The sequence below is a fragment of the Bison bison genome, unplaced genomic scaffold (genome assembly GCF_000754665.1).
Source record: "Bison bison bison isolate TAMUID 2011002044 unplaced genomic scaffold, Bison_UMD1.0 scf7180017863885, whole genome shotgun sequence".
NCBI classification, from domain to species: Eukaryota; Metazoa; Chordata; class Mammalia; order Artiodactyla; family Bovidae; genus Bison; species Bison bison.
In genome coordinates this window covers 834826-854017 of record NW_011494457.1, presented here as the reverse complement: position 1 = coordinate 854017, position 19192 = coordinate 834826, and the positions used below count along the sequence as shown (strand labels likewise).

At 53.1% G+C, this 19192-nt stretch overlaps 1 protein-coding gene across 1 annotated transcript in view; it reads left to right on the top strand.

The window, feature by feature from the left end:
• Positions 1 to 19192, top strand: part of MKL1 (megakaryoblastic leukemia (translocation) 1) — a 64594-nt gene that overhangs the window by 31592 nt on the left and 13810 nt on the right. The window contains 3 exon segments of the mRNA XM_010833754.1: positions 13776 to 13831; positions 16309 to 16384; positions 17054 to 17215. Coding sequence (XP_010832056.1) covers positions 13776 to 13831; positions 16309 to 16384; positions 17054 to 17215 — 294 coding nt within the window.

Genomic DNA, 19192 nt, shown 5'->3' with positions numbered 1-19192 from the left:
GATATGGCTTGTATACGTGATGTTTGTTTCAGATGTACAACATTACTTTTTTTTTTTTAAAGCAGAGAACTCTGCCTATCTGAGATGCTGTATCCTCAGCTCAGGAGTGAGACCATTTAACTCTAGTTGGATCCTAGGTTTACAGGACATTTGAGAAACGCCACGGTCAAGCGTGTGTTCCAGGATCGGGGCTAACCTGATCCCTGGATTTGAAGCTGAGGGAAGACTGTGTTACCATATGGGCTCAGGAATCTTCTCTTTCATCTCAGGAGAAGACAAGCTGGGCATGTCGCTCCCTGCCATTTGATGTTGCTTTTCTGAGAGGTCCTGGAGAAGGAAATGGGAGCCCACTCCAGTATTCTTGCCTGGAAAATCCCATGGACGGCGGAGCCTGGTAGGCTACCGTCCATGGGGTCGCAAAGAGTTGGACACGACTGAGCGACTTCACTTTCTGAGAGGTAGCAGCCTTCTCATCTCTCTTCCTGCTGCTGTAGGTCACCAGCAGTGTGTGTTCCTACGTCAGGGGTCAGTGACTAGCACGGAACTGCCTCCTTGTCCAGTTGCTATCAAATCCTAAAATAGCTCTAGAATGAGTTGTATGTTCCATGCATTTTCCTTGTTGAATCTGAGGAGGAATCCAACAGGGAGCTCTCTTGGACAGACCATCAGAAGTAGTCTTCCTGATACAGGTTCTTGATACACTTTAATTCCTAAAATGTATAATAGGTATTCACTTTCATTTAATAGTTCTGGAAGTATCTGCTTCGGCTGCTGCTGCTGCTATGTCGCTTCAGTCGTGTCCGACTCTGTGCGACCCTATAGACGGAAGCCCCCAGGCTCCCCCATCCCTGGGATTCTCCAGGAAAGAACACTGGAGTGGGTTGCCATTTCCTTCTCCAATGCATGAAAGTGAAAAGTGAAAGTGAAGTTGCTCAGTCATGTCCGACTCTTAGTAACCCCATGGACTACAGCCTACCAGGCTCCTCCATCCATGGGATTTTCCAGGCAAGAGTACTGGAGTGGGGTGCCATTGCCTTCTCCCGGAAGTATCTGAGATGCTTTTAAAGACAGTATCTGAGATACTTTGCCATATCTTTTCAAGATAGTGAAGGAGTTTAAGTCACTTGTTGAAGCTACGTACTAACTTTTCTTAAACAATGAAATCCTAAAGAATTATGCATTCAGGGGAGCCCTGATGGATATCTGATGATGGTGGTGATTTAAAATCCTTCAGCCTAATGGGAGGTTATTTGCAGAGGAGCGGAGGTGATTCAGAGCTTGTATTTAACAGGTGGCCTAGACATTTTGGTTATGGGGCTTCAAAAAGGTATGTCTGTGTGTGCTGCAGCATGGACTGCGTACTGGAATGACGGACTGATCTGGAGCGCTAGGCTGGGCTGTGGTGTGAAGGCTGGATACCAACAGGCCTGGCAAAAGGCCAAAGACAGACTTGGAAGGCCAAGTTCAGAATATTTGACCCCTCACATTTTAAGCTTTTGAAATTCACTGTACCTGTTGGTATTCATGCCATGCAGAATTGTGTGATGCCTTTTACCTCCCAGTCTCAAGTCTTTTGCCCGTCAGTGGGGTCAAGGTTGAAGACCCGGGAGCAGCTTGCACTTCTGAAAAGGAAAAGCTGCGCATCCTTGAGCCTCCGTTTTTAACCTTCGTTCTTGGTAGTTGGCTCCCCTGCTGGTTTGGGTGGGGTGACAGCCCAAGTGCCGAAACAGGGGTGGTTGGCCAGCCTGCTACCAAAACAGGATGTGTGCGGAGCACGTTTTCTGCCTGTTAGTGGGGATCCTTGCTTGCCCTAGAGTGTGTAATCTTTCCCCATAGCCCATCACCAAAGCTTTTTCTTTGACTCTCCTGGACTTAGTTCTGGTTTTCATTGTCATGGCCAGTCCCTGGACTGTCGACCCAGCTCTTTGGTTAATATCATTATTGCTGGTTATTTTTGTAGGCACTTTGGCATGACAGATAAAAACAGAAAGACAAAAAATGGAAGTGAGCCCCAGTTAGCTCTCAGCATTTGACTCCACACCCACACGTTCTCTTCAGAAGTAGAATGGCACAGGAAAAAAAAAAAAGTTTAAAACAGTAACAATGCCAGAAGCTTATTAAGCAGAGCTTCCAGCAGGTGGTGGAGCACTTTCACTGTGATGCTGAGAAGCACTGCCGCAGGGGTTTGTGTAGTTGCCATTTTGTGGATGAGGATACCAAAGAGCAGAGGATCAGAGGCCTTGCCTGAGGTCACAGCACCAGTGGAAGACAGAGGTGAATCCAGTCCGGGTCTTCTGGCTCCAAACCCCAGGCTGATTCCTGAAGGTCACAGTCTAATGATTCTTACTGATAGTGGAATCTCATGGTGATGGCCTGATGTAAGCTCACCAAAATGTCAAATTTGTAAATATTAAAAATTGAAAACAGTGTCAGATCAAGAACCAGGGTTGGCGGGGAAAGTGAAAGTTAGTGGGGAGGGTATATGTGAAAGTAACTCCATCATTTTTAAGCCATCTATTAAAGTTGCTTCCAAGTTGCTGCTCCTGTATGCTGGCTTGGAGGCCGTGGGCGTCTCTTCTCTGTCTCAACAACTCTTAGGTAAATCAGAGGTTCTGGATTTTTTTTTTTTGGTGCCATTGATGCTCCTTGGGAAATCTTGCATGTCCTCTCACTAGACGGTTTCCCAGGCAAGTAACCCAGACCTCAGCACACAATTTCCAGGGATTCACAGATGATCCAAAGTAGTACAGCGTGCCCCAGGTTAAGAGCCCCTGCTCTGCCTGGATATGGAGTCCCAGGGAAAACTGTTGCCCTAATGGTGTTGTGAACCCAGTGACACAGCAGCCTCCGAGCTCCCCACCCACTCGCTCTAGAGCAAGGGCCGCGTTTCTGGAGCTGCCTTCCATGGAGTGGGATTGCCAGGCCAGTCCCAGCAGCAGCATATGGAGTCCATCCTGGCTGAAGCAGGCCCTCATCAGGGTGTGAGGAAAACGGCAAACGGGCAAACAGCCCCCGATGCGTTGACTCTCAGAAATACGTACTTTGCAGGTTGAAACACTGACCTGAAAGGGCTCAGGAGATTCACCTCCGCCAGTCTGTGGGTACCTGCACCGCCAGCAGAGACGCAGTTCTGAGTTAGCTGTTTAGAAAAGTTACCCAGACCTGACTCGGCATGCTGCGTAGTCACGTAGCCCCCGGTGGTGGGGAGTGAGCAAGTAAAACTCTTTTTTTCTCATCTGCAGTGTCACCTCTCCTGCCTTCTGGACTAGGGAGACAGGGGTTTTCACATTTTACTGGCACCAGCCTCCTCGAAGAGCTTTTATTAAAGATTAAAATTCTTGAAGCTCAGAAATCTGCATTAGATTCTTACCCTCCAAGACTTCCTAAGCAAGTACCCTCCTAGACTTCTGGAACCCCACTTGGGGAAACACTGGACAAGGGTCGAGGGCCTCGCTCCCCTTGATGGCATAGAATGCTGCTGTTCACCTCTCTGCAGGAGTCCTGGAGTGGAGGGTAGCCCCGTCCACCTGAGTCAGGAGTCAGTGATGGATCTCCCAAGACAGTTGAGGTTGTTGCAGTGTGCCTGAGCGCAGGCAGCTGGTGCCCCTCGTCTCCAGTGCTGGGAAAAGCCCACCTCGCTGCTGCCCGATTGGCCTTGCACCACGGCTGGGGTGAGTTGGGCAGTTCCTGCGCTGCCCAGACCCATGTGACAGACTTCCGTGCTGGGGCCATGGGACATGGCAGAGTTCACTTTGGAGGAAATCTGATTATATAGCGACTCCCTCTGCTCTGTTGAGCCCTCTGAGAGAGGTCTGATGGGGAGAGGGGTGGGGAACTGTGTGCCCCTTGACATGGCCCGAGGTCGCGTCTGAAGTCCTCCTTTCTGTCCCGTTGCCAGTATTTGAGTGAATGACGAGGCGGTGTTTGTCTCAAGAGGAAGAGCCAGGACAGGAAAGCAAAATGTAGAAGAGCAGATTAAAATCTCTGGTGGTGGTTACTTTTTGGTAACTTAAAAAAAAAAAAATCAGAGAAGTATGTTTCCTCTGACCCACTCCCACCCTCCTCCTACCTGGCTTATGTGGAAATAGACACACACGAAAAGATCTGGATTTGGACATCAGGAGAACTAGAGCCTGGTCTTCGTTCTGTAGCCGATTAGGATGTGACCCCACTCAAGTCAGTTCTCCTTTATAAAGTGTGGAAACAGCAGGTACTCAGGAGCTCACATCAGGCCATTTGCATCTTGAAAACCTCAGGGAAAACACACAGAAACTGTTCGCAGCAGATCCTGGGAGCCACTTTATCCATGGCAAGGTTGACGGGCACAATCCCGCTTTATTTCTTCTCTCCATTTCATTTTTTCTAGTACCCCTGGAGAAGAGAGCAAAGTCCTGAGTCCTCCAAGGCCCTGTGCAGCTCCCCTCTTCCTGCATCTCCTCCCACTCTTCCAGGTCACTCTGCTCTGCCAGCCTGGCCACCCGGCGGGTTCTGCCCCAGGCCACTCTGCTTGCTGCTCTCCTGCCTGCAGGGCTCATTCCCCTCCTCTGGGTCTCAGCCCTGGCATCACAGCAGCATCACACCAGGAATCCCTGACCACAGTGTATAAACCCTGCCCCGTCACTCTCTGTCACCCGTACCCAGCTCTGTATTCCTCAGAGCCTGTATTGCTTCCTCCTGTGGTAGGTGTTTATATGTCTGACACCTCATTCTTCAGTGGAGTGTAAGCTCCATGAGAACATGGACATCCCAGCGCCAGCTGACACACGGGCTCTCAGTTAACATGCATGGGGAGTGTTAGCACGTCGTGACGTCTGGGAGGACAACACCTCTGGAATCCACGTCCTCCTCTCCTCCTCCTCCATGTGTTAAAATGGCTTTCTGCCCCTACACCTCACTGGCATCACTCTGAGACTGCTGGCCTTGTCCTAAGTATCATGATCCTCTGGAAACTTGGCTAGCCTTGTTTTGTCTGACCTGCCCACTGTCGGCATCTCTTTTTCTTGAAGCTTAGTTTCTGTATCCGCTTTGCATTGCTTTCTCCCACCCCTGTGAGCCTTCTCAGGTTCTTTTGCTGGGCTCTGTTTATCACTTCTGCTTAAATGCCAAGATTTTTTTAAGATTCATCCTGGGAAGTGTTTTCTTCTGTCTCTCCATGACATATATCACATCATCCCTAGATGATGCCGAATGCATGCACACACACATGTACACACGTGTGCATGCACACACACACACACCACTTGCACATCTCTTGAGAGGATGTCTCACAATCAGCTCACATCCAGCATGGCCCCCAGTAAGCATAGTCTCTTATGTAATGCCCCAGGCTTATTCTTCCTGTATCCTTTCTCTGGGAATATTGATGGCATGACCATGTACTTGGTCACCCCATATTTTTCTTCTGAAAAATGGCCTCTTGATCTCTACTAGAGTGATCGTGTAAAAATGCAATTCTCAATATTTTGCGATTCTCAACGTAATAACTGATTCCAGGTACGTATTGTCAATAGATGCTAAAAGCATGAAGTGCTTAGGGAACAGGATTTTCGCAAGGCCTCCAAGTGTTACCCCACAGATTACGTATTAATTACAGAGGGGGAATGCTTGCTTCGGAATGAAGAGAGCTGGGGTCACCTTTCACACTCAGCACCGCCATCAGTTGGGCAGCACGGCATCGCGTGTGTCGCTGATGCTGAAAAGTACACTCAGCTCTGTGCTCCTCCTGCCAAAAACATTTAACCTAAATCTAATCATGGGGAAGCAGCCAAATTCAGATTATATGACATTCTTTCCACAGGACAAGCTGGTTTAGACACACTTAAGTCAGCATCAGGAAAAGTGAAAAAGGCAAGAGTCCCGTTTCAGATTGAGACTGAGTAGCAAACAGTTAAATGTAGTGCATGATTCTTGATTATATCTTGGTGGATTCGGGGGGAAAATCCAAACAGCTGTAGAAGACATGTGAGGGGCAGTTGAAATTCAGACACAGACTGTACTTTAGACTATATGATTGAATAATGTTCATTTTCTGAGGTGTGCTAAAGATATTTTAGTTACAAAGGAGAATGTCTTTATTCTTAAGAAATGCATATGTAGAATTTAGGGATAAAATATTATGATTAGCAGCCATCACTCTGTATCTACAGGTGGTGGATTCAACCAACCACAGATTGAAAATATTTGGGGAAAAAAATCCCAGAAAGTTCCCAAAACCAAAACTTGAATTGGCCATACACTGGAAACTATTTGCATAGCAGTCGCTTTGTATTAGGGGTCATAAGTGGAGATGAATTAAAGTACATGGGGGCTCTTCATGAAGATGGTGCCGAAGGTGAAGGAGGAAGCCCCTGCCCCTCCTAAAGCTGAAGCCAAAGCAAAGGCTTTGAAGGTTAAGAAAGCAGCGTTGAAAGGTGTCCACAGCCGCAAAAAAAAAGAAGATCCGGAAGTTGCCCACCTTCCAGCGGCCCAAAACACTGCAGTTCGGGAGGCAGCCCAAATATCCCCGGAGGAGCGCCCCAGGAGAGACAAAGCTGACCACCATGCCATCATCAAACTCCCCTCACCACTGGGTCAGCCACGGAGAAATTAAAAGACAACAACACCCTGGTATCCACTGTGGATGTCAAGGCCAACAAGCACCAGGTTAAACAGGCTGTGGAGAAGCTCTGTGACACTGACGTGGCTGAGGTCAACACTCTGCTCAGGCCTGATGGCGAGAAGAAGGCGTACGTTCGACTGGCTCCTGACTGTGATGCTTTGGATGTTGCCAACAGAATTGGCATCATCTAAACTGAGTCCAGCTGGCTAATTCCAGATATAAAAGTTTTCACCATGTAAAAGCATAATAATTTAAAAAAGTAATAAAAAAGTACATGGGGATGTGCGTAGGTTACGTGCATTTTGTGTAAGGGGCTTGAGCGTCCGTGGGCTTTGGTGTCCACGGGGGATCCCGGAGCCAGTCACCTGCAGATGCCAAGGGACGACTGACTGCAGCTCAGTTTCAAGTGATTTCATCAACAAACCAGCAAAACCGTGTGTGTGTGCACGTGTGCACAGGAGAGGAACACAAATATGGCTGAAACGTGCCTGGCGAGTCTGGGTCAGAGTTGTAAGATTGGTTATTCCTTGCCCTTTCAGTGATCTGTAAGTTTGAAAAGTTGAGAATTAAAAGCAGCTAGTGCAGGGAAGAGTGAGGAGCCTGTGAGTGCAGACGTGCACGGTGAAATGAATACACCACCAGTTACTAGGTGTGTTTCTCCTCACTTAGCTTTTTTTGTCCACTTAATTTTTGACACAAAACATCAAGTTGGAAATAAGTCCACACCCCTCGTGTACTGGGTCACGCCCCTCGCCTGGGTGGTGGGATGGTTGATGGGATGGCCTCCATGGCCTCTGATGAGGCAGAGAACTGCTCTCATTCAGATTGTCTCTCCTCTGTCTGCTTTCACGGTTTTGCCTGTGTTTTAGCTTTCAGAAGTTTAGTTGTGATGTATCAGATCAGTCGCTCAGTTGTGTCCAACTCTTTGTGACCCCATGAATCGCAGCACGCCAGGCCTCCCTGTCTATCACCAACTCCCGGAGTTCACTCAGACTTAAGTGTATCGAGTCAGTGATGCCATCCAGCCATCTCATCCTCTGTCGTCCCCTTCTCCTCTTGCCCCCAATCCCTCCCAGCATCAGAGTCTTTTCCAATGAGTCAACTCTTCGCATGAGGTGGCCAGAGTACTGGAGTTTCAGCTTTAGCGTCATTCCCTCCAAAGAAATCCCAGGGCTGATCTCCTTCAGAATGGACTGGTTGGATCTCCTTGCAGTCCAAGGGACTCTCAAGAGTCTTCTCCAACACCACAGTTCAAAAGCATCCATTCTTCGGCGCTCAGCCTTCTTCACAGTCCAACTCTCACATCCATACATGACCACAGGAAAAACCATAGCCTTGACTAGACGAACCTTTGTTGGCAAAGTAATGTCTCTGCTTTTGAATATGCTATCTAGGTTGGTCATAACTTTCCTTCCAAGGAGTAAGCGTCTTTTAATTTCATGGCTGCAGTCACCATCTGTAGTGATTTTGGAGCCCAGAAAAATAAAGTCTGACACTGTTTCCACTGCCTGGCATGTATTTCTTTGACTTTAACTCGTTTGGGATTTACTCAGCTTCTTGAATGTGTAGGTTTATGTCTCTTGCCAAATTTGGGAAGTTTTCAGCCATTTATTTAAGTACCTTTCCTATCCATCTTTTTCCTCCCCTTCCAAAGCTTGGATGACACGATGTTAGACGTTTTTGTGGGTTGGAGGTGAGCTTGTAATGGTGGAAGTCCTGACTCTTCACCAGCGCTCCCCTGACAGTCCCCTCGGCGGGGACGGGGTCTCCTTACTGCTAGCGGGGATGTGGCTCCCTACATGGTCTGCACTTACTCCTTGGGTTGGGGCAGCTTCCTCCTCGGCCTCCTTCGACGCCCCGTGGCAGGAGGACTGGGATGCTTCATCACAGCCGTGGAGGGCTGGAAGTCTGGACTCCCCCTTGGCCTTTCCTGGCAGGGGTGGGGCTTTCACAGTGATTGATTATTGTCTAAGCTCTCTCTTGCTGGGATGCCCTTTTCCTGGTCCTGTGGCTAGCGAGGGTAGGTTTTGTTGGGGCTTTTTTGTCCGCTTCCATCAGCATCTCCAGGTTGCTGGCTTCGTCAGCTCCAAGTCTGGGATGTATGAGGGACCCCCCACTGTGTCCTTCGGGTTCCAAAGTCCCTGGCCAGTCTGTCACCTTCTCTCCACCTTTGAGAACCTACTGTATAAGGTCTGGAGTGTTCATTTGTAGTCAGTGGGAGGAGTACAGGAAAGTATGTCTTCTCAGCTCCCCTGATGCAGCCCTGCGACGGCTCATTAGAGTTCTTCAAGGGCTGGGCCCTCCCCGGCCCCCCAAGCCTTGTGGTCGCCACATGAACACCCCCGACCCGCCACATCAGACCACTTGTAGTCCCGTGAAGCTGCTGTGCTCTCGGGTGACCGGCCCACTCCCTTCCTTGTCTGCATGTGGTATTTCTATTCCCTTCATTTGGGTTTTCTCTGTAAATCTACCCGGACAGTTGAAACACTTCTTTCCTCAGGCAGAATTTTGCCTCTTCTGTCTCATGTCGTTTCAGTTACTTCTGCACCTATACTTCTCTCTTATGGTGTCATTATTTGTCTTTTTCTGACCAGACTGTGAGTTGCCTTAGAGGGCTGGGACTCCATCCTGTCCATCCTTGTCCTTAGTAACTAGCACAGTAGCTGCTTAAGAATGCTTTATTAGATGGATGGATGGATCTGGCTCTCGTTTCCCACCTGAGTTGTTAAATACGTTTGCTCCCCATTCCCTCACCCCACTGCCACACACACCAGCCCCCACTGATGGCCTGTGCACAGGGCTGCTGCTTCTGCCGTGGACAGAGAGCCCCCAGGCTTGCCTGGCCCGTCACACTCTGTTGACCTCGCTGAGGTGTCCTGTGATCGCAGCCTTTGAGTTCCTCTGCACACAGCATCGGTGGTTAGCTTTAGTTCTAGCATGGTATCTTCCTGAGAATGGGAACGATCATTTTTGTGTTTATTATGTCAGCACCTAATAAAGTGACATTCAGACCCAGGCACCTAATAAATATTCCTTAATGACAGTGGTGAGGAAATGAGTCTTGGTCGTTCGTTGCTGTCGTTCTTGCTGAAAAGCTTTTCCAGAAGTGCCCTGTGGCTTGCAGGAGGCGTTGCGTTGTCTGCGTCTGGGGCTGGTGGTGGGAGAGCGCTGCGCCCCCTGCTGGGGAGGTCCTGAAGGCTGCTTGCACTCACGCCTCTGTGCACTCGGTCCGTGTCCTGAGAACTGCGCCCAGCACAGCACCCAGCTGGCCCTGGGAAGCAGAAATCTCCTTTCCTTTGAGAAAGGAAATTGAAGCAGTTTCTTCTCTTATTAGGTCACAAATGACCTCAGTTAAGGCAGCAGATCTGTTCAGGGAGAAGGAAGATGGGCGCTGAAGAGAAGGAACACAGTATATGGCTGGTGCTTAGAGCCAGCTGGGGCCGAAAACGGGTCAGGAGCACCGCACCGCTTAGCCACTTGCGCGCGTTTGATTTCCTTGCTGCTGTTTCCTTTCAGTGCATGTTTGCAGTCCTCCCTGTGTCCACACAAAGCCGTGCAAGCGTCCCAGGAAACCAGTTTCGAGAAGATGGAAATGAAGAATCCCGTTTCACTGCCCAGTGACACCACGCATGTGTGTTCTTGTGGACAGCCGTGCGCGGTTCTTGGGCTTGCGTTGGTTTCGGGAGGGGAACGTCTCTTTCAGAGACTGCCTTCTTGGAGTTTCTGGGAAAATAAAAGTTCCAAGTGAGCAGTGCCTGGGCTCCTCGGGCAAGCCATTAAGGCAGTCTGGCACAGGAAGACGCGAGTCTAAGGTGAACACCGCCCTCGGACTCAGACACACACTTACGGGTTAACTTTTGAGTCTTTGGCAATTTTCCACAACTCGTAGAGGCCTGAACTTTGTAATGTATTTTCTGTGTTGCTCTGCTTCTTGGTGTCTCGTTCCTTAGTGGACAAGCGTGTGGTGATCATGGCTTGACACTGCCACCTGCTCCCATATCAAGAAAGGCCAGGGCTTTGCGTTATCACCCCTACCCCTCACTAGGCGACCCTCCACAGCCACAGCTTCTAGCAAAGCTGGCTGGACATGTTCAGGGATGGCCTCTCCACCACGTACCCCAGTCTTCCAAGAGCACTGGCTACCCAGCTCCAGGCATCCCCAAACGGGCCTCAGAAGCCCCTTCTAGGAGTCCCGACGAGAGGGGCCATCGCCTCCTCCTTTGCCTTCCTGGAAGTGGCGCTCGAATTCGCTGAACTTGCTCTCAGAGAGCAGAATTAGACATGGGGAGCGCAGAATGGGCTCTTCAGGGGCTGACAGTCCTCACTTGTCACCCAGGTTGGGGTCCAGTACCCGGTGAACGGCCTCACGGGTCACCGCAGTGTTGGTTTCCTCACGTGTAGAACTGGAAGAGTGGCACCTGCCTCGTGGTGGTTAAGATTCAGTGAGATTATAATGTCATAAAATGAAGCCGTCTTTGGGGATCAGTGATCGTTGTGTTGAATTTTTTGCGGGGGTCTTCACTTCTGGTACTTTTGCTCAAGCTCTGAGCAACTACTGAGCTCCTCTGGTCTTCTTGTTCCCCTCCTGGCTCATCTCCTGGAATCGGTGCTGGAGGCTGCGCTTTCAGCCTCATGTGGGCTCATCTTTCTGACCGTGGCTCTGGGACCTGCAGTCACTGCACCCCTCCTCTGAGCCTCTCTCCCAGCATTTGTGCTCAGCACGGTGGTCAAGCCAGCCTTGCCACACCGCCTGCCCTCTGCCCTGCTTCTCAGCCTTCCTGCCTCCACATCCAGCGGGGTCATCCTTCTCCACCTTCTGAAGAAATTAAGAAGCCAGCCCAGAGGAGAGAAAACGCCAACCTGAGGGTGAGAGAGGATGGGGTTGAGAACCTTACTCTGCCGCTCACTGCCTTTCCTCCCGTTTCTGAGCCTGCCCACGGCTGTAAAACAACACTGCACACCACATGGAGTCACTAGGAACATTCGACTGGACAGCACTTCAAAGTGTCCAGAATGGTGTCCACCACAGCACCTCGCTAGCACGAAGATGGAGCCACGCAGGAAGTCAGCTGCACCTGACGTGCATCCCTACTCCCGACCACACGTGCTGGTGGGCCGGAGGGTGACACGGGCTTTTCCCATCGGGAAGGTCTGTGCAGCGTGAGCTGGTGCCCAGAGACTGGGTGTGTGCCTGCCCCCGTGGGCAGCAGAGTAGGCTCTTGCGCGTCCGGCACCAAGACTGCTGCAGAAACTCACTAGCCCCTGTGGGGATCTAACCCAGGGCTCAGCCAGATCACCATGCAGGGTGCCAGCAGCACCCTACCCGCGGCGGTGGGGGTGCCCCCAGCCCCAGAGCGCCGTCACTCTCAGAAGTGGGTGGAGTCCACTCTGCAGAAGAAGACGAGACCCAGAGAGCAGGTGATCCCCCCGTCAAACCAGCAGCGACGGGAACACAGACGTCCTCATTTTCTGTCGGGGACCCCTGAGGTTTTGAACCCAGATGAGAGCTTAATCCTGGCTGCTCAAGGGAAAGTTCAGAGTTCACAGAGTCCTCCGGTTTTCTGTCACCAGGGTACAACTGTATGTCCATTCCACGTGGAATAGCCAGTAGATCACCAAATGAGCCACGCGCTGGGTGCCCTCGGCGGCGCTGGGGTTACCGTCAGAGAGGAAAGGAGGACACGGGCCCCTGCCGTGCCCGAGGGAGCTGGCTGGCAGTAAATTAGAAAGATACTGGTGCGACTCTCTGGAGTGTCAGACGGCAATGAGCTGTGGAGAAGGAGAAGGCAGAAGGACAGGCGGGGGCGGGGCAGCGGACACTGAGTTTCCCTCTGCTTCTCGGTCCTTACCGTCCTCCGCAAGGGCTGTGTGTGTGCCCTGCTGTCCGTCACCCCGCGCCCAGCAGGGCTCTCGGAGGCTGATGCTGGACTTGCGCCAGCTGTACTCAGCAGAAGCAGATGCAGGCTGGCCTGCTGGCCTGCAGAGATGCCCAGACCTTCAGACCAGAGCTGGGTGGGCTCTGGGAGCTTGGTGAGGGAGCCTGTGTGCTGGTTTTCCTTAGAGATCATTTGTTAAGTCTAGAGCTCCCCCTGCTGTTTAGGAGGTAGGGTGCTCTCAGCTGACCTTTCAAAAATGATGGTTTCTTTTTTATCCTAAGATTTAAAAACTTTTAAAAAATTACTACGGGGACATTTGGCACTTCCTTCTAGTTTGGCTGCTGTTGAGGCCCAGCCCGGGGTGGGGTGGGGCAGCGGGGGGCAGGGGCCCCAGCAGGATGGGGTCAAGTCTGTGCTCTGGCTACTTTTAGCGTCTCCTCACCCTGCTCTCCCACCACAGCCGGCAGCCCCTTCCACACCGTCTCACAGCTGCTCTGAAACCGTGGGGCGGCAGAACTGAAACTGACCCCCGTCTGGTGAATTTCTTGAAGTGAGCCAGGCCAGCCGTTCCCTGTTCAAGCTCAGGGTATCCCCACTCATCATTTGCTGAACTGGCTTCGCAGTGCTGCTTTGTAGAGGGTCCGACTCTGGTCTCCCTGCCCCCAGCATGCTTTGCCGAGTGGCGAGCTGTGGCCCGTGGGGTGGTTGCCCCAGAATAGTGCCGAGTCCCTGACGGGGCTCCAGAGGGGCCTTCTGGTCAGCCGCTGGTTGTGTGCACCGCAGTCAGCCATACAAGCCCACTGAAGGTTTTAGTCCTTCAAGATGAAATGCAGGTTAATTTTAGCAGCACTGTTAACACCAGCTGAACCGAAGAAGGAAACGGCACCAAGTAGACCTTCGTCCTTTTGGTTGAGCTGCCTCAGTCACACCGTCTGGTCATGTGGTGATTCCTGATGAGGTTAAAGGAGGACAGTGGGGGCGCCTGGCTTGCAGGGGTACTCTGTGTCCCCGTCTTCCAGGGTTGGTGGCTCCGTAAGGGTTGTGTTAGGGTTACGTTCCGTGGGTGCACCTTAGCAGTAACTATTCCCCATGAGAATGAAATCACCAGGATTGTAGTGATGGGGCCTCTGAGCCGTACAAACGTGTACTTACTCAGGCGCCCCCTTGCCCTTCCCGTCAGCCGATGTGAATAGCGCTGCTCAAGTGAACTTGAATTCAAGATGCCTTCTCCGCTGTAAACTGCAGCAGTAGACGCGGTGCTTCACTCTGATGTAATTATTGTACGCTTCTTCTCCCAAAAGCTTTGAAAAGTCCAGCTGCGTTTCATGAGCAGAGAAGGAGCTTGGAGCGGGCCAGGGTAAGGCGTCTTTCTTCCCAGGGACCCCCCAGCCCTGTCAGAGCCCACTGTGCTGCTGCCAGCTTCAGTCCGGCCTGGCGCGGCCCCAGGGTCAGCCCCAGCCTCACAGTCCTAAACAGAAAGCTCTGCCTTTCCGCTTCATCCCACCCCAGCGTCTGCCAGCATGAAGGTTTGGACCGTGATCAGAATGAGTGTCCTCCTCTGGTACATCCAAGGGTGTGTCATGGGCGCCAGCCTCCTCTGGGTTTGGAGACCGCTGGTATTTTCCAAACTTGAATTCCACTTGGCCTTTGGTAGCTGTTAGGACATGAACACCGGCCACGGGAAAGCTTGCTGAGTGGTGGTCCCTCCGTGTCTGTGGCTGCACTGCTCGCATGTCTCCAGGTGGGCCTGGAGACCTCCCTGTTGCCTGAGCAGCCAGGGGCCACTGGAGGCCGTGGAAGCAGAAGCTGGGCCCCTGGCCGCCGGCTCACGCTGCCGCACCTGGCTTGCTGCTCTGTCCCCCTTGGTTTCAGTTCCCCCAGGGGCCTCGGGGGGTAGTCTGCTGCCTGGCGTGGGTGGAGATGGGGAAGTGGCCAGAGCGTGCTTCCCCATCTTGGCCCGGCACTTTTTCTTTTATGTAAAAGACAAGGGAGGAGAACCTCCCCTGATGGAGGCTCACAGGCTGCCCGGGACCCACAGCTCTGTCAGAGACTGAATCGTTTACCTCCAGGGCTCTCCTTACGGTCTTCTGTTTTTATCTTATTTTTAACCAATTTCTAAGGAAAATGATGATGAATTCTTAGAGTGAGCAGGAAGAATGAGGGCCTGGGTGCTGGGAACGAAAGGAGTGGCTGGGTGCACTGTTGCACTGGCCGGAGGATGAGGGAGTACGAGGAATGGCCTTGCCCGCGCCTTCCACCCAGTCTTAAGACTTGGTGCCACTTCTTGGCCTGCTTTTCCAAGGCAAGGAGTAAATGTGACCTGATTAGAAAAGGTGCTAGTTGACAGGTGCAATTCTGTTCTTTTCATGTTTAGGTTCACGGCAGCTCTTATGCGGAGAAGGCAATGGCACCCCACTGCAGTACTCTTGCCTGGAAAATCCCATGGATGGAGGAGCCTGGTGGGCTACAGTCCATGGGGTCGCTAAGAGTCGGACACGACTGAGCGACTTCGCTTTCACTTTTCACTTTCATGCATTGGAGAAGGAAATGGCAACCCACTCCAGTGTTCTTGCCTGGAGAATCCCAGGGATGGCGGAGCCTGGTGGGCTGCCGTCTATAGGGTCGCACAGAGTTGGACACGACTGAAGCGACTTAGCGGCAGCAGCAGCTCTTATGAATTAGGCATCTATCTTCACCTTAATAGATGCAGCTAAGAGAGGTTAGCTAACTTGTCCAGCTAGTCAGTGGCGGCCAGGGTGAAGCCTTGGTCTGTGGACTCCAGGTGTTTCTTCCTCAGTACCTGGGCCTCCTCCCGCTGCTGTCCGTGAAGACCGGCTCCGGCCAGAGTCTGCTGTGCTTTCTTCTCCAGCAGCCAGAGCAGCACTTCTGCCCACCACAGATGGGTGACAGGCCCTGAGCCCACGGCCACCATAAGCCATCTCCTGGGAGCTCGGCACCACAGGGCTAGGGCCATAGCCAGGCCAGGGAGCAAGTCTTGACCTTGCTGCAGGCGTGATGTCTGCTCTGCCACTTTATTCTCCACCCTGTTCTACTCTACCTGCCTCTGCTCTGTCTCGTCGTGCCCTGTCCTCTCCTAACATGTGCTGGGTAGGAGAGGTGATGGTCTTGGCTGATGGTTTGAAAAATTCTGGTGCAAAGCTTAAGAACACAGGCTCTAGAGTGAGACAGATCCAGGGTCACATACACATTATACCAGGAGCGCTGGGTAGTGGGCTGGCTCCAGGACTGTCGGGGAAATGGTTTAATTTGCCTGGAGTCTCATAAGTGCAGAAATGAGGACATTAGACTTTAAGGAACTAGAACTATGACACCACGTATCAAAATTAGTTCAGAGTGAACAGAAAATGCTTGTGGTGTCGGGCAGTGCCAAAGATTTTGAAATAAGATGCAAAGTTATATTCAGTGTGATTAGAGCTCTGCAAAATTAAACCTATCTTCTGCATGGAAGAATGACTAGAAACAAATATCCCTAAGTACTAACGGGATAATTACATGTTTTTTTCATTGTTGTCTAATTTTTAAGTTTTCTTTAATGAACTCATATTACTTTTGTGATAATAAAAGTGAAAGATTAGAACGTATGTTAGTAGTTCAGCCTCAGAGAGACAGACGGTCCTCACCGGTGGGCGAAGCCCTCAGCAGGTGCACTGAGGGTGGGTGCACCCTCCCCAGGCCTCGGGGCCCAGCAGTGTCCAGGCTGGGCTCCTGGGGCGGCTGAGGTCACCCACTGAAGCCACGGCTGCCTTTTGGTCTTGTCCAGGCCTTAAGCTTGTGACCTGCGTCTGAGAGCTGCTTGGTGTGTTTTTTCCGCAGACAGAGGACTACCTGAAACGGAAGATCCGTTCCCGGCCGGAGAGATCGGAGCTGGTCAGAATGCACATTTTGGAAGGTGTGTTAGGCCGGAAGTGCCTCTTCATGCAGGCCCTCTTGCCCACTGTTTCCACCCTGTGCCACCCACGCTGCTGCTTCACTCTTCCTCGTTGCCCCCATTCCTCACAAAAACGGGGTGTGCAGTCCTCTCCCCCAGATCTGTCTCTAGCGTGATTTACTTCCACTCGTTCGTGCATTTACTCGGTATTTACTCCAGCACCTGTGCAGTACAAGCGAGGTCATCCCAGACAAACTCTGCGTGCCCCGCCCACACGCTTCTTTCCTCGTTCTAGGGAAGGAAAGGCTTGGGCTTGAGTCTGTCCGTTTTTTGTTTGGTTTAGAACCCACTTTGGAGTTGGAAGAAGACTTTCCTAGTCTGAACCCTGCATGTGGCAGGAAGCCACTGAGGGGGAGGACACCGAGGCCCGGAGCAGGGAGGCAGATCGTCCCCCGCAGCAAGCCCCGTCGTCTGGGCCTGCTGTGCCTAGTGACCACGGCTGGGTGTGACCACACACTGTCCTCAGTGGGGCCCCCTCCCTCTGTCCTCGTGAAACTTCACACCGGGTCCCCCACTCTGCCTGGTTCTGCTGGTCTCTGCTCCTTCCCTGGCAGGAAGGGGAGGTGCCCTGGGGTTTCAGGGCAGAGCCTGCTCACCCCTGTATCCTCCTCCACCCTCTCCCACATGCAGAGACCTCGGCTGAGCCCTCCCTCCAGGCCAAGCAGCTGAAGCTGAAGAGAGCCAGGCTGGCAGATGACCTCAATGAGAAGATTGCGCAGAGACCTGGCCCCATGGAGCTGGTGGAGAAGAATATCCTGCCCGTGGAGTCCAGCCTGAAGGAGGCCATCATTGGTGAGGAGCCAGGCCTCCCTGCGTGGACCCACGAGCCGGCGCGGGGGGAGGGCCACCAGGCTGCTTGCTCCCTAACTTCCTGCTTAGCGTGGGGCGGGGGAGCCGAGGCGTGGAGAACCAGAGCCTGACAAACGGGTCATGCGAGCCAGGGTCAGTGCCCATGGCCCCATGGATCAGCGCCGTGCCGGAACAGCTAAGCCAGTAACCGAGGCCTCCATCCGCTCCCCATCTCAAAACCCAGGGGTCGCCCCTCTTTCTCAGAGAAAGTGGGTAGGTGTCAGGGTTGGTGTGCACGAGCACGTGAAGATGCCGAGAACTAGAAACCATGCCTGCTGCTCCTTTTCACTCGTGAAGCCCCCTCTTGGAGCCTGACCCTTTGCCCAGATAGTTCGCTTACAAAGGCCAACAGACCCGAGCGGCGGGCTAGGTGCACGGACCACGCCCTGCGAGGTGGACCACGCAGGGAAGTAGGCCCCAGTGGACCGAGGGCCACCTGGACCGGCCCTGACGGTGGGGGTTGGCGTCAGAGGAGGTGAGGCCAAGGTGGGGGTGCAGGCCAAGCAGGAATTGAAGCGTCTGCGGGGGAGGAGGAACACCTGCACGTTGACCTCGAATGGGGGTGTCAGGAAGGGGCAGGGGACGCTGCAGGGCCCTGTGGCCACGGTCAGGCGTGCGCCCCTGATCCCCTCACTGCCGTGGTGAGGGGACAGACGTGCTTCTGTAGCTGCTATGGGCCTGAGATCTGGCCTAGGAGGCAGCTGGAGTGCTCCCACCATAAGTGTGAGCTGGGTCTCTGGGCAGAGTAGGCACGGGTTGGCTCAAGGCAGGCCGGGTGGGGCCCGGGGCCCGGGGCCCGGGTCAGCAGAGGCAGGTCTGGGCCTCACCTGCACCAATGCAGAGGTGGGCTGAGCTGGGGGTCTCAGTACCCTCTTCCCTGCATTCCCCACCTCGCCCAGGTGTTCGTCTCACCTGTGTCAGTGTTCAGTCGCTTAGTCGTGTCCGACTCTGCCACCCCATGGACAGCAGCACGCCAGGCTTCCCTGTCCATCACCAACTCCCAGAGTCCACCCAAACCCAGGTCTGTTGAGTCAGTGATGCCATCCAGCCTCTCATGTCAGTGTGCTCCCCCTCAAATCTCCAGCACATTCTACAGCAGCCCCTAGTTACGGCCAGTGTTTGGGCTGAGGTCAGTCTGGACTCTCCCGCCATCCCAGATCTGATAAATGTTTGCCAAGAGTTGGCCGGGCGCCAGGCCTGCGCGAGCCTGGCCATCACAGACACAGAACACAGACACAGAACATACTGCTGCTGCCCTGCACAGGCTCGGCCTGACGGGAGAAGGCTGTGGTGTGCACCAGTGACTTCCGCATCTTGCTCCCGGGCACAGGTGGTGCTGCCTGCTGAGAAAGGCCCGGGCCCTGTGACTTGGGATCCGAGTCACCTGCCTTCCGGAAGCTCACAGGCTCCGCCTGGCGCAGTCCTAGCTGCCTGGGGAGGCTCGGGAAAGGGCTGTGCCATTGGCAGTGACGTTCATGATAGAGCAGCTGGCCCTGCTGTCGTGGACAGCGCAGGACAGTGGGCACGTGGCCAGGCAGCCGGGGCTCGTCCGAGCCAGACGGGGAGGGCCGTGGGGCGGGGAGGTTGCACGGCTGATGCGCATGATTGGGGTCAGCCTGGAGGTTGAGTCCGTGCACCGAGTAGAGCAGGTACTGAGGGCCATTCCAGGCGGAGGGGCAGTGTGAGCAGTGGCCTGGAGGCCTGGGAAGCCGGTGCGTTTGGTGGCGAGATCGTCACTGGTGGCTGGAGAGAAAGGGCCGTTCTCCAGCAGTGGTCACGAGCTGGAGGGGTGGGCGGGGGCAGATGTCGTCCGTTGTTCAAGAGGAGTGGGTAGGGTGGTCAGGAAGGATATTTAGGCTGAGAAGCAGGCAGGTTTAGGGCTGAGAGGATGTGTCACGGGCAGGTTGCGGAGGTGGGAAG